This window comes from Podospora bellae-mahoneyi, chromosome 2, assembly GCF_035222275.1.
Source record: "Podospora bellae-mahoneyi strain CBS 112042 chromosome 2, whole genome shotgun sequence".
Lineage (NCBI taxonomy): Eukaryota > Fungi > Ascomycota > Sordariomycetes > Sordariales > Podosporaceae > Podospora > Podospora bellae-mahoneyi.
In genome coordinates, this window is record NC_085881.1 from 3243227 (window position 1) to 3256876 (window position 13650).

The 13650-nt window shown below is 51.0% G+C and overlaps 5 protein-coding genes and 1 non-coding gene across 6 annotated transcripts; 3 read left to right on the forward strand and 3 right to left on the reverse strand.

The window, feature by feature from the left end:
- Positions 1 to 142: 142 nt before the first annotated feature.
- Positions 143 to 2144, reverse strand: ORC2 (Origin recognition complex subunit 2). The gene is made up of 2 exons (XM_062876632.1): positions 627 to 2144; positions 143 to 562 (listed from the first exon to the last, which is right to left on the reverse strand). The coding sequence occupies exons 1-2, from the start codon at positions 2096 to 2098 to the stop codon at positions 448 to 450; spliced, it is 1587 nt and encodes a 528-aa protein (XP_062735222.1). The 5' UTR covers positions 2099 to 2144; the 3' UTR covers positions 143 to 447.
- An 82-nt stretch (positions 2145 to 2226) lies between these two features.
- On the forward strand, positions 2227 to 3541 carry QC761_208920 (uncharacterized protein). The gene is made up of 3 exons (XM_062876630.1): positions 2227 to 2516; positions 2575 to 2913; positions 2968 to 3541. Exons 1-3 carry the CDS (start codon positions 2295 to 2297, stop codon positions 3049 to 3051), a joined length of 645 nt encoding a protein of 214 aa, XP_062735223.1. The 5' UTR covers positions 2227 to 2294; the 3' UTR covers positions 3052 to 3541.
- Positions 3542 to 5367: 1826 nt separating this feature from the next.
- QC761_208925 (uncharacterized protein) lies at positions 5368 to 6900 on the forward strand (the record flags this gene model as incomplete). The annotated part of the gene is made up of 3 exons (XM_062876631.1): positions 5368 to 6057; positions 6117 to 6197; positions 6251 to 6900. The coding sequence occupies exons 1-3, from the start codon at positions 5790 to 5792 to the stop codon at positions 6898 to 6900; spliced, it is 999 nt and encodes a 332-aa protein (XP_062735224.1). The 5' UTR covers positions 5368 to 5789.
- Positions 6901 to 7369: 469 nt separating this feature from the next.
- Positions 7370 to 7461, forward strand: QC761_0040850. Its single transcript has one exon. It is a non-coding gene; the product is annotated as a tRNA-Arg (tRNA).
- Positions 7462 to 8061: 600 nt separating this feature from the next.
- QC761_208910 (uncharacterized protein) lies at positions 8062 to 10856 on the reverse strand (the record flags this gene model as incomplete). Its single annotated transcript, XM_062876629.1, has 4 exons — positions 8062 to 8270; positions 8322 to 8535; positions 8711 to 9150; positions 9215 to 10856. 2 exons carry the CDS (start codon positions 10854 to 10856, stop codon positions 8711 to 8713), a joined length of 2082 nt encoding a protein of 693 aa, XP_062735225.1. The 3' UTR covers positions 8062 to 8270; positions 8322 to 8535.
- Positions 10857 to 11354: 498 nt separating this feature from the next.
- Positions 11355 to 12992, reverse strand: TRM61 (tRNA (adenine-N(1)-)-methyltransferase catalytic subunit trm61; the record flags this gene model as incomplete). The annotated part of the gene is made up of 1 exon (XM_062876628.1): positions 11355 to 12992. The coding sequence occupies one exon, from the start codon at positions 12990 to 12992 to the stop codon at positions 11355 to 11357; it is 1638 nt and encodes a 545-aa protein (XP_062735226.1).
- Between the last annotated feature and the right edge of the window lie 658 nt (positions 12993 to 13650).

Below are 13650 nucleotides of genomic sequence, written 5' to 3' on the forward strand. Positions count from 1 at the left end.
GTCTTGTGTTCTTGTGGAAGGTGATGATCGTGATGTTTGATAGACCTGATATCGGATGGTTTTGTATCCGTACATGGCTGGGATAGTTTCTGGTTACAATAGCTGGTATTTGACATGTGCACATGATGAATAGTTATGAATATCCAGTTCCCTCTTTTCCATTTTTGTTCTCCTATTTGACAACTCTGCCAGACAGCTTCCCATCTGTCCCTGGACCAGCTGAACCTTTGCCCTCTCCTTTTCGCTTCCTAGGTCCAGTAACCGCTAGTTTTTGTGTAAACTACTCATAGTGATTCTGGTTCGTCTGTCGTAACCCTCGTAGGTCTCTATACAATATCCCATGCCATGTCCAGCCTATCCACAATCCCACTCCCAAAAGAGCTATTACACTTGTACACAGCAACACCCCAAACACTACTACAGCAACGTCCCACACCATACAAAAAATCAAGTCGTCAACTCCTCCAATATCCCCTCCAACTCCTCCTTCCCAAACGGCAAACTCAACAGCTCCGTCCCCAACGCGTCCTTGTGACTAGTAATAATCTGATGATCGTGAAACCTATTTTTTTGTTTTCTCTTGTCAGCATATCACACCCGATTTCATCTCAGAATAAAATACGTACTCCTTCAACAACGTCCTGAACGCCATCTCACTACTACAGATAAACTCCTCCACCGCCTTGTTATACACCATCCTATACTCCACACTTATCTCCTCTCCTTGCCCCTGACCCTGACCATCACCCTCATCCGCACATAAAACCTCCCCAACCAGCAGTCTAAACAAGCTCTTTGCATTCTCCGGCAGCGACCTCAACACAAACGCCACTCCCTCCTTCCCCCCGACCCGTCGGCTCTTCCGACCCAAGAGTTCATGCACCGAGTCGACGACCTCCATTTCAGAGGGGGAGTACGAACAAAAAGTGGTGCAGTCATGGTAGAGAAACCGAAAGTTTGTGCCGACTGCCGAGTCCCATAGTAGGGCAAAATCAGGGGAGTCGGTTGTGCAGCAGAGGTAGACTTGTGCGTGAGAGGCAAGGGTGGAGATTATCGACTGAAAGGACCCCTTGCGGAGATAAGGGGAGGAGACAGAGTTTAGGAGGATGGTCAAGGTTGTTTTTGGGTGGGTTGTTAGATAGGAGAGGATACCCGGGAGGGTGGTTGTTGGGGAGGATACTGCTGAGGCGACGGAGCAGAGGAGTTCTCTGATGGTGATGGAGGGGTTGTACCCGTTTATTATGACGATTTTGTTGGCTTGACCCAAGGAGCAAGGGGGGTGTGAGGAGAGGTATGTAGCGAATTTGTGGATAATTTGACGTTTGGAGCCGTAGCCGTAGAGGCAGAGGGAGAAGGACTGGGAGAGTTCAAAGGCCCATTGGGGGAAGGAGGACACGTGGAGGGAGGCGAGGTGGGTGATGTCGGTTTTGTGGGGGTTGGCGGACGAGAGGTCGCGGGAGAGGGAGAAGTATTCGTCGTGGGTGAGGAGTTGGAGGGAGGAGAGGGTGTTGTTGGAGGTTTTGGAGAGCCCGGGTTTGTTTTGGAAGAAGTATTGCTCGTGAGGGGGGAGATTGCGGGGGGGTGTTGGGGAGCGTTTTCGGGTTCTGGTTGTGGTGGTTTTGCGTTTTCGGCCGGGGGCGAATTTGGAGGGTGTTGTTGTCGGTTCGGTTTCTCCGTTTAGATTCTCTTCTTCTCCTTCTTCGTCTTCTTCGTCTTCGCTGGATTCGTAGATTTCTCTTGCTATGTCCCCTTCTTCGGCTTCATCGTCGCTGATGGCGCCGCTTATCACACGGTCGACGAGGGCCCTGGCGCTTTTCCGTCTGGCGGATCTGTCTGCGTTATTCTTCCTGCTTGGTGTGTCTATCCCGTTGAGACCATTGAGTTTTATTGGTGTCGCTACTGTTTTCTTCAGCCTCGAGGCTGAGGGCGTACTGACGGTGGCATCGTCTGTGTCAGCGGCTGCTGTGGCGGCATGACGTCGTCGTTTCGGTGGCTCAATTTCGTCTTCTTCTGGGATTTCGTAAGGATCGGTAGTTGCTGGTCGTTTTCGGGGTACCCTAGCGGCAGCTTTCTGATTTGTGGTCTTTTTTGGGGGCATTTTTTGTTCTTGAGGATATGTGATGGATGGTAATCCTTTGGTGGTAGTTTAATGGAGACGCGCCCAGGGTTCAATTGACGCGACTTTTGATGTGGCCCGAGCTCTCCCTCTGTAGCATCCCAGGGTTTCTTTGCACGGACTCTCAGTGACGTATTTGCTATAACCTCTAAGAACCGCCCTCTCGACATTTTTTAACATGAATCTCAATTTATCTGCCTCACTGAATATATTTAAACTGCTGGCGAAGCCGTCATTATGTCTTCCCCAGGCAACCGTAGCCACCTTTGCCGACCTTCCAATACCGCTCGACAAGGCGTTTGCGGGACAGAGAGAGAAGGTTGATATCAAGGCGGTGGTCTTGGACAAGGATGACTGCTTTACTTATCCGGAGCATAATGAGGTCTACGACCAGTACAAGGTATCCCTCCTAATTGTTCAATGCCTCACGTGTAGAAATATGTTAAAATATTGTACAGCAACGTTTCGAGGCATTGCGAGCTGCCTACCCAGGTCGCCGTCTCCTGATTGTCTCCAACACTTCTGGAGCCCAGAGTTATGACCGTGATGGAAAGCTCGCCGCTGCCGTTGAGAAGGCTACCGGCGTTGTCGTTCTTCCACATGAGACCAAGAAGCCCGGGTGTGGCGATGAAATCATGTCCTATTTCCGCAAGCATCCCGAGACAGGAGTGACCAGCCCAAGTCAGATCGCCATTGTCGGAGATCGTTTGTCCACAGACATTATGCTGGCCAACATGATGGGAAGTTGGGGAGTCTGGGTCAAGGACGGGGTTGTTCCTCTGTCGGAGAAGAGCGTGGTAAGTTTTTGCGCAGGGAAATGAGTTGGGAATGGGAGCTCACCGTGCTTGCAGTTCTCTAGGATGGAAAGAAGGCTAGCTCCATGGCTCATCGCCCGAGGTTACACGGCGCCTGATCCCTCAAGTCCTTTCGAGTGAACCGCACCGTCTTCCCAAATCGTCAGATCACGCTCAACTCGAAGGGTTCTGAGAACCTGCTTCAGAAAGCCACAGTTTCCAACTCACACCAAAGACACGCATTGCTGGGAGACGTTTACCGACAATGGCCAATAACTGGAATACTTGACGCCATTGGGCTCTCCTGAACATGCTAGGCCATGGCCTGCCAGATGGCAATAACCCGGCCCGCCGGAGGAAATGGGCAAAATGCTTGCTTACCTGATGGGATAGCAATGGGCACATACATTCTACCTGTGTAACATGGTGATTGACTGCTGATTGGCTGGGCTCTGGAGGTTTATCACTGCTGAACACAGTGTCCTTGAGTCCTCTCGAGGAGGATGTTCAATGATGGGGTTGGATGAATAGGGTTTACTGGAGCTTGATCCTCTTTGTACAACATCATGTAATATTATCCAGTATCTCGATGGCCTGCTTGCTTGATAGATCATGATATGTGATGCTTGAGCCAGTGACTCCAACCATGTGACTTGTCACCCCCATTCCACGGTGATAATCGAGGGTTCTAGAACACTGTATACGGCCCTGGAGAGTGTTCCCTATCATGCTACAGGACTCGGAATAGCTGTATTATGGCCCATCGGCACAATCTTTCCAGTACGCTCTCTCTTTCTTGCTGAAAGCCAGTCCGCCTTGCAAGCTCCTTTCGTTTTTCACGTTTTATATTCCGTTGTAAAACCAGTAACGTCCCCACATTACTAGTTCCCATGGAGTTGTTCATCTTGTAGATGGTCTCTTACATGCAAGATCACCTGGGGTCTGAATGTCTCAAGTTCCGTCCGGATTGACCTTGAAACTACCTTAGTAAACAGGGCAGTAAGAAAGATATGCTCTTTGTGATGTGACTTCACAGTCTCGAAGACTCACAGTCATGCGTCGAGAAAGGCAGGCGGCTCACAAGGGTTGTGCTGTACTCCTCGTGAACTTGCACATGAGGAGGACTCCAGTCATCAGGTACAATAGCGAGCTCTTTCTCAGCTGGAAGCATTAAGGGCCTATCCGGTGTATCACAGAGACGGCATGCTTTTCATTCACGTGCGGGGAGTGATGTGAATTGAAGGCCGAATTTTTCAAGGATCCATGTTGAGACTTGGGCCACCTGACCTTGATGGAATGACAGTGTCAGTTGGCTTGACGTGTTGCCCTTTCGTATAAATATATGAGACCGCGATGGTGGGTATCTGTCAGAAATCTAGGAAGGAGAAGTATGAAATCATCTAGTGTCGCCGGTCTGATCAAAAGTCTAGAAAGATATCACTCATTACTTGGCTTTATGAACACTTTTCTTTGCGTCCGACCGCCGTCGCAGACAACTTATCCGCTCTGTGCTTCTTGTATTTGGGTCAATGAAAGAGGGCATTGGCTGCAAGTGATGGTTCACCTTTAGACATAATGAACAGTTGCTCTAAGTTGATATTCACCGGTAAAAAAACTCCCGACCTCGGTCGCACAGTCGCTGAGATAGCGTGGGAGCTTGACCGAGATCGGTGAGCAAGTTTCCATTTGTTTAGAGCACTCAAATTCCCCAGCAAGTGCTGGTAATTCACAATTGGCAGACTTGTTTGCTCATGAGCGGGGTGCCGCCGAATCCCCCACAAAGATTGAATCGGACGAACAAAGTGACAAAGGCTCCGCGGCCGTATGATAGAGACTAAGAGTGATTAATATGATGCCGGTCAAGAAGACCCCCATCCTGTTCCGGCCGCAAGGGAAAGCTTCATGTGGTCCATCCCACTCTGCAAACGCTGCTCCAGGACGGCAGAGAGCGATAGATACCGCATTGTTGTCTTTTTCGACGTCATATCCACTCTCAAGATCTGATTGTCAGCTTCCTGCCAGATAGCAATGGCCAGAAGCAGAGATAGGGGTGGCTTACATGAAAGGCCAGCCCGTGACCGTGCTCCCAGTGACCTATTGTCAAATTTCAGCTCTCGTCGAGAATAGCAAACAGACATCGGATGACATTGGAGCTGGGTTTCGTTGGTTCGAGTAGGAGCGATGCGACTTCAGATGAAGACATTCACCGCGAGGCTGTGGAGGTGGTCGGCGACAGTGAATGTACCCCTGGGAACACTGTGCTGGCCATCCCCGGGTATAAATAACTTCCTCTTCCCTCTCCCTGGCTGTTTTTCTCTTTTTAGATCAACGATCAAGACTTTGACTGCTATCCGGATTCTTAGCAGCTACAAAGTCACCGCCAGCTTGAAAAGTGTCCATCCAGCAACCAATTCTCTTTTGGTACCTGTAAGTGAAGACTTTCAAGCCCTACTCTCACTTTTATACCCCTCAAAGGCTTTCTGGGGGCCCACTAGCTACATCGTACATGTCCCCAGTCACGTCTTTGACCCATGATTCTACTCTTTGAACACCTCACCTTCAATTGCCCCCCAAAGACCTATCATTACCCCTTCACACCCCTCCTAGCCCTCAAAACACCCATCACACCACCAATGGACGCCTGGACAAAATCTCTGGACGCCTTGGATTATTTTCCAGTCGCCTCAAGTTGTCTTTTTGACGCCTCGAATTATATGTATCATGCCTATCATTAGATTTCGGACGCCTATAACAACATCAAAAAAGCCTATAACACCCATTAAAATGCCTATTCACCACGGTTCAAAGCGTCCACATTTCGAAACAACACCCTTCCACACTCTTCACATGCCTCTTCACCCCCATCTTACACCTCAAGTATGCATACAACTAACATCCCCACAGATCACATCACCATGCCCCTACCCAGCACCGTAGGCAAAGGCGGCAAAGCCTGGATCCGAGAAGAGGAGTTCCTCTTCTGGAAGAAACTCGTCCCGTTCACCAAGAAGCGCTGTGGTGATGATATCGAGAATAACGAGGAGCATGAGTGGAATTGGGTTGCTTCCGAGATGAGGAAGAGGATGAGGGAGAAGTACCTGAAGGAAGGGGAGCCTGACCGTAGGAATTACACAGGACTCGCAATGTGTAAGTCTTTTTTGTTGAAGCATATTTGGTTATGGGGAGTGGGGGCTGACGTGAGACAGTCGAGCATTACTGGCAGAGTGCCCGTCATAGACGCCCGACTGTTGCTGCTGGCCGGTTTCCCAACCGGTATTGCAATTTGGGTATGTCTTCAATAGTTCACCCCTCAGAAGATCAGTAGCTTACTCCGCCCTAGAAGCCAACGAAGAGCAAGTCCGGGAGCGCGACGAACGCCTCGTCGCCATCCGCAAGAAGCGCCGTGATGCCCGCAAGGCAGCGCGCAAGGCAGCCCGTGAAGCTCGCGAAGCCCGCGAGGCTGAAGAAGCCGCCGACGGCAGTCCCATCAGGGAGAGCACCGGGTCGGACAACAACGACGCTGACATGAGCGATGACACCGATGAAACCTCCGACAATGACGAGGAAGAAACCCCCGAGTTTGACGAAGCAGAAGCCATCCGTAAGATGGAGGAGTCCACCAAGATCAAGCAAGAGAGCGGCTCCGAGTACGAGTCTGACGAGGAGGACACCGGGTCTGAGCCCGACGCCAAACCCCGTCGTCGCAAGGGGGGTAAGAACAACAGGCGCGCTAGTATCAAGAAGGAAAACCGGCGTTCAAGGTCGCCGGAGATGACGGCTTTTGCAAATAATGGGACTATGGCTGCTAAGAGGAGGGAGAGGTTGCGTGCTGGGGAGGAGATGAGGAGGAGGAATAGGGAGTTGTATGAGATGTTGGGGAGGGGGGAGGGGAATGGGGGGTGTTATGGGGGACAGGGGGAGGGGAATGGGGGGTGTTATGGGGGACAGGGGCAGGGGCAGGGGCAGATGAGAGGGGTGATTCAGGGGTGATGGGAGAGGGTTTATTGAGGGGGTGTTGGCGAAGCGGGACGGGTGGTTTTGGTTGGGTCAGGGAGCCATGATAGGGAGAGCAAGGGAAAGGTATGGTAATGGCATTGGAAGAAGCGCATGGAAAGTCATGGTCATGGGAACTAAAGAGGTGGATGGATGAGTTACGGAATGGCGAAGTTCGTGGACGATAAAACAACTTGGCTTGATACCTCAGCCACTAGGTTCTATGTACTTTATGCCACTCCTGATTTCTATTCCTGAGTTTCTTCTCGCCGCTTTGCATTTCATGGGGAAAAAAAAATGAAATGTCTGTTGTTCCCAACAAATTGAGCTGTCTTAACTACTATGAAAGAAGAAAAAAAGAACAGACCTGAGGACGGACGTGAACAAACAAAAAAATCGGCATTGCGAATAACACACCAATATAATTCTAAATTCCCTTGCCAAAATTCAACAATTAGCTCTAATAGGTCCGCTGGCGTAATGGCAGCGCGTCTGACTACGATTCCTTCCCAGGATCAAGTAATCAGGAGGTTCCAGGTTCGACCCCTGGGCGGATCGGTTTCTTTTGCTTAACCTTTTCTGTATACTCTCAGACTCACGCCTTCTTTTTCACTTTTCTCATTCCCAAAAATGACGTGAGTATCTGTTGAGTATGGTACGAAAGCTAAGGACAATGTTGTTGAGGAAAACTTTCGGTAGCTTCGATGTTGAGTTTTCGCCCGCGTTGGTGGGGCAACCGAGCTCATCAAAAAGGGGGTTCTCACCAAGATTCAAGCTTCACGATCATCTCGATTGTGCGTCAGCCATCGTGTGGTTAGCGGCCTTGAGTGGCTGACATGTGGTATGTTCCCGAGGATAAGAAGATGAAGCCATTCCACGGTCTGGTACAGCCTCGTGGAGGGGGTGGCGGGTGGTGGGAGGATGAACTGAACCGATGGCGAGTGGCTTGACATTTCGGTCCCGTGTGTTCTTCCGGCTGTGCGCTCCGAGTCTCTCTATATTCCAGTAGCTTGCGTACCTTCAGCCCAAGGGGTTCGTTCGTTGTGGAGAGAGGCGTACCTTTGTGCGGTTTGTGGCGGGACAACAAGATAGCACCTTCAAGGTGGTGCTGGTAATTTCTCCTTTTTTTCTGTAGTTCTTATTTCGTGTAGAAGAGAAGTGAAGATTCCGCTTACGTGCATTTGTGTATCGCACCAAGACCCATGATTTGCCTCAAACAAAAACTTCAAAACCTTTTTGCGCCTTGCACTCTTAGGGCACCGAGATATATGGTACCTCTCAACCAAAAACCCCAGAACCTTTTTGCCCCCTTTTGCTCCATCTTCAAGGAAGAGTGAAAACATCGCGTATCACGGAAAATAAGTACACTGCTTGCTATGAGTAGGAGACCACAGGGATTTCACTTAAGTGGAACTCACATGTAGCAATAATACAGTGTTTTTGTCTTTTGGCAGTGGCCGGCCACTCTTCCACTTATCTTGCGTCGGCTTTGGCTTTTTTTGTGTTTTTTCTTTTCTTTTTTTTTTTTTTTTTTTTTTTTTTCTTTTTTCTTTACACTTCTTCCTGTAGTAATACAGTCAATCTGAATGGTAGTTGTATGGCCTCTGTGGACCATCGTGGTACCTAAAACTACTGACAACTTCAGCAAAAGGACAACACTGGGGGGTAGTCATAAAAAGATCAAGGTTTGACGAGCAAGGGCAGAAAGGCGAATCGGTGCTTTGACGTAGCTTGAAGGGGTTGGAAAGGGGGGATGAGATCGACACGGAAGCGACGGGAATGAAGCATAGGCATTGCCCACACTTACTCAAACTCCAGCACCAGGCACCCATGACGTAGATTTCAGCTTCCTATCACCTTTGAATTCGATCAGGCGCCATCTATCCCAGAAGACATATCCCCAGTCACGGGGGCTAGGCTTCCGCACATCACCCCCGTAGGCATTGAGGTACTTCTCGTTGCACACCAGGACCCAACCATAGGGAGGCTCGCTCTCTGACTCACCAACATAAGGGAGAGGATCTCCCCTATCCTGGGCGAGGTCGTGCTCTGTGATGCCACTACGACGTCTCAACCGCTGAGGACCTTGGCCGAGAACGTTTTCCATGTATCCATACCCCGGAGTCCACTGATTGCCTGGCCGTATCGTGATCATGCTGTAAAAGTTAACGTCTCTCAGAGCCGAGTCAAATCCTCGTAGGCCCCAGGAAGCAGCACCGCCAGCCAAGGCGAATTCATTTGTGACGGCTGCTCGGGAGTCAGCGAAACACAAAACAGGGAGGAAATTGCTTAGACATGACTCGAAGCGCACCATGAAACAAGTTCTTCTCCATCACCCGGAGGCGAGTCGTCATCTCGTCATGGACCAAGGTGTACACGGAGAAGATCTCTTCGACCTCCCACGGCCGGAAGAGACAAAAGAAATGCTTAAGCACCTCTTCCTCCTTGTAGTTGAGCTGCAAGTGGCGTGACTCGCCGCCAAACAAGCAGCTGTAGAGCTCAAAACGGTAGAGTGCCCTCAAAAGACGGGTGTTCTCCGTGGGCGACAGATGGGTAAAGATGGGCGGCCGCTGGGGGTCAAACCTGCAAAGAAAGAGGCGTGCAAAATGCACAGTCAGTGGACGAGCATAAGTGTGCCAAAACAAGAACATTCCAAGAACAGCATCTTCGCTGTAGCCGTCAATGGGCTCCCCGATTGTGGATCCATCACGGTCGCGTAAATTCTTGTAGTTATTCAACTGCTCTTGAACTTTGTCTCTATCGACAGACTTGTCAACTCGCAGTGTAGAAGCTTTCTGAAGAGCCAGGGCATCGGTCATGACGCCAGTGTCCAGCGACATCTTGAGATGCCCAGCAAGCAGAGACTTCTTGTTCTCGAGATACATTCGAAGAAAGACGGGTGATGCTTGCACGAGAGACATGAGGTCGGTAAAGTCGGGAATGCAGCGGAGGATATTATCTCGAAGCTCGTACGGCAGGGCCTCGAGTGATCCGAGCGTTGAAGTCGCCCTGGGCTTGATGAGAAATTCGTTATCAGAGATCTGGAACGACTGAGCCGTGGATTCGAATCCAAAGAGATTGGTCACGATGTAGTCCAAGCAGCGGAGGATTTTCTCTGGAAGCTCGTACGGCAGGGTCTCGAGTGATCGGAGCCTGGAAGCTGGCCAAGACTTCATTCGAAACTCGATAGAGATCTGGAGTGACTGAGCCATGGATTTGAATCCAGAGAGCTTGGCCCCGATGTAGTCCAAGAAGCGTTCCCAGTAGTTGTTGACAAATGACTTGACTTCGTGCCAGAAGACTTCCCAACGCCAGGTCTCTGAGCCTGTGGCAGATGGCATTCTAGGTTTGGTGTGCAAGATCTTTGACAAGGCAATGCCGCGTACCAACCCGGAGAGATTGATGTTCGTGTGGCCCAAACCTTGGCAGGCATCGCAGACATAATGGCTAAACCTTTGGAGCAGGCTGCGTTTGGATGCTGGGGGCACGCTTGAGGGAGATGCTGCCCTAGATCGCGGTCGAGGCTTCTTGGACAGCTTGTCGACTGATACAGGTTTCCATGTCGGTCGAGGTTGGCTGGTTGTCTCTGCTTCGTCCCAGATGGTCCAGCCCTCTGTCCTGATCGACAACCAGGATAGACCAGTAGCAGTCTTATCGGCGATGTTAGCAACTGAAAGGCCACGCATTTCAAATTTCACACAAGAAAACCAGGAGGTGAGACCCAAAACCCAAACCAAAAAAGGAGATGTGAAGAGGTGAGTACGAGTAAGTAATCTGAGTGAAAAAGTTTTTTGCAGGCAGTCAGCTAGCTGACTCGTGAAGGCCGTTGAGACTACGGCCATATAGTGAGTTGATGGCCGATCGATACGAGGGAGCGCGAGGAACCGTTTGCTCCTGTTGTTCAATGCCCGGTGGATGAACCAAGCAAGGCAAATGCTTATCTTCTTGAGCATGTTATCAAGTGTGTGATAACATCATCAGCCTGTCGACCGTGCCTTTTCTGTGATGATGGCAACCGAGAGATATGGAACTCTATCCGGCCGGGCCGTTGACTGAGATATGTAGGGTTAAAAGGCATCTTGATGTCATGGATGGCGTAAATGGCTTGCTGTCAAGTTGAGAACGAGGTCTGACAGCAGAGAGGCGATTAGCGTGTTGTTGAGCCAGGCGATGGGATCGGTCCGGGTACCATGGCACGTGATGGCGCTGATGAGAAAAGAAGCCAACATGCCCAGCAGGAAAACACCTCGGTAGCCGCTAAGAAATGGATCCCGTCGACGCTTGCTGACTTTCCTGGGGTAAATGGGGAACAGCAGCATCTCGATTTCTTGGAGTAGTAGTGCCACAGTTGTCAAATCACATGGCAGATCGCATGGCCTCATCGTGGTCATTCTTGTTACCGCTACCAAACCATCGAATTCTATTCCGGGTATACTTGCAAACACACACTACTATGGCACCACTACGCCAACCTCTTCCTCAGCTGTCACAGCCAACTCCGCAGCTCTCTCCATCCGTCTTGCCTTTCTGTTGCCAGTCGCCTTCTGCAGCTGCTCCCTCCTCTCCTGCTTCCTCGCCGCCTTATCAACAAGACCAATAACCTTTTGTTCTCCAATCACGGGATGCATGGCCGCCGCCGCCGCCTCGTCCTCTTCGGTCCATTCGATTGGCAACGTGGCAAACACCAGATACGAGGTGTGTGTCTTGATCTCAGGCTCGCCGCGGGTGATCAGCCGGCCTTCCATCCACATGGGAACCCCTGACGGCAGCGCCTCAAAGCTCTCTGGGGAGTCAGGTTTGTGGTCAATTTTGACTTTCTTCTCGCCGCCGCGCTTCCTTCCGCCCTTCTGTTCCTTCTTCTCACGCCGCTTGATCAGTCCGTCATCCTCGTCGCCGTCCATCTCGTCATCCGACTCTTTCGACCTAGCGGCATGCTCCCGGAATCGAGCTTCAATCTCAGTCAGCCGAGAGAGAGCCTCATCGACATCACGAGCCGAATTGTTGACACCGCGGTCCATGGAGAGGTTCAGACCGACACGTTCACGGGAAGTGTGGTACTTTCTGTTGGCAATCTCAACCATGTCGATATCGACCCAACCCAAGCGCCGCATTGCCGAAACTGTCTTGGTGACCTGCTCGATACATGGTGAAAAGGTGCAGATGTGGGCGCTCTTCTTTGGGTTAAGTGGTGATACCCACTCTTTGTCTTCTGGGTTCTTGGGGTTCCGCCTGGAGAGGTGATGTAGTGCCTCCCAAGGAGCTGGGAGATCGAGAAAGATGGCCTCGGCCTCGGGACTCTTGCCATCAATCAAGAAGCCGCCGTTGTAGACATCCCGATGTGTCAAGTGGACCAAGCTGTTGAGGTTGTGTTCCTTCAGCTCCTGATTCATCTTGTGGAAGCGTTGCTCATGGAACTCGAAGCTGTAGACTTTGCCCTTGCGCTCTCCTTCACTTGGATATCCATTGTAGACGGCTCGTACAGAGGCGTGGCTGAAGCTGCCGCTGCCAGCACCAGCCTCAATCAACACAGAGCCAGGTCTGGCACGTATTCTGTGTAAAACATAGCTGTAATCTGGCGTATAGACGACCTGCGTTCGGTGCGGCAAGCTGCTCGTCCATACTTCGGGGGTTGGGGGGAGGATGTGGATGAAGCCGCTGACGTCGGCGACAATCTTTTTGGCGACAGCGGCGGAGTCGTCATTGACTTCGGCAGGCGTACTTTCTTGCTCGGTTTTCTCCTCGGCAACAGTGGCCGAAGCCTCCTTTCCGTCGTCATCGCTCTTGTTACGCTTCCTCTTATTGTTGCGACCTCGGGAGCCAGTGTCGACTTTCGATGCGCGAATCTGTGAGCCCCATGGCACGCCAATCATGGTCGAATGAGGAAAGGAGCCATAGCGGGTGTTGACGACAGCGCCCTCGGCGTACCCATCGTGTTTCCCGGAGGGGACTTTGAGGTAGACTGGTTGGAGGTTGTCGCGGGAGAGCTGGAGAATGGCTAGTGACCCGACCTTGGTAGTTTTGCCTGGCTCCAAGAAAGGCGAGATATTGGGCGTCTGGCTGCGCGTTTTGGGTGCCATTGTGTCGTCCATAGCGACTGATGGGCAGCGTTTCGCGGGCTGGAAGATGTTGAAGTGATGAAAATTGATTCGCAGCTGCGGAAAGGTTTCAGGGACAACAGCTGGTGAAAATTCAGTGGGGTGTGGGGCGCGGGGTGGAATTGGAGCGTAAATTACACTTGTCGAGACATCTCTAGAGCATACACTATTGATGAATGACAGGCACAAAGTAAGAACTGCTGACATCCAGTTTTACTAGGATAGTCTCAGCTATCATATAATCTTCAAGAAACAACCACACTTCCCCGCGACGCACGATTAATTCCGACAAGGTGTAATTTACCTTTCACTTTACACCGGTAATTTCATGCACCTTGGCGGTCGGGACAAAAATAAGCTTTTGCCAAGAATGCGGGGAGCTCCACTAGCTCCAGAGACCCCCATTGCCGCTATCGAGGTGCTTGGTCCGGATGAGAAAGATATCACACCTTCTGAGATGTTGAGTGCTATTGAGGGATTTCACCATCGGACTACGGTACCTATGCTTCAGTCCTTTCCGCCCTCTCACACATCTGGAACCTTCCCTTAGCTTCATCTCGCCGAAAACCAATCAGCCATCAACCACCAATCTCCCGGATCGATCACCACCGGCCTCGTAACCCACCACATGATGACCTCACAACAACCGGAA

What these genes read in the sequence shown, in the direction of transcription:
- QC761_208920 (XM_062876630.1), top strand. Translation starts at nt 2,295, where the DNA reads ATGAATCTCAATTTATCTGCCTCACTGAATATATTTAAACTGCTGGCG. An exon ending in AGGTCTACGACCAGTACAAG is followed by an intron (nt 2,517 to 2,574) that starts GTATCCCTCCTA and finishes AATATTGTACAG; the next exon opens with CAACGTTTCGAGGCATTGCG. An exon ending in CTCTGTCGGAGAAGAGCGTG is followed by an intron (nt 2,914 to 2,967) that starts GTAAGTTTTTGC and finishes CCGTGCTTGCAG; the next exon opens with TTCTCTAGGATGGAAAGAAG.
- ORC2 (XM_062876632.1), bottom strand. Translation starts at nt 2,098, where the DNA reads ATGCCCCCAAAAAAGACCACAAATCAGAAAGCTGCCGCTAGGGTACCC. An exon ending in TTCAGGACGTTGTTGAAGGA is followed by an intron (nt 563 to 626) that starts GTACGTATTTTA and finishes ACAAAAAAATAG; the next exon opens with GTTTCACGATCATCAGATTA.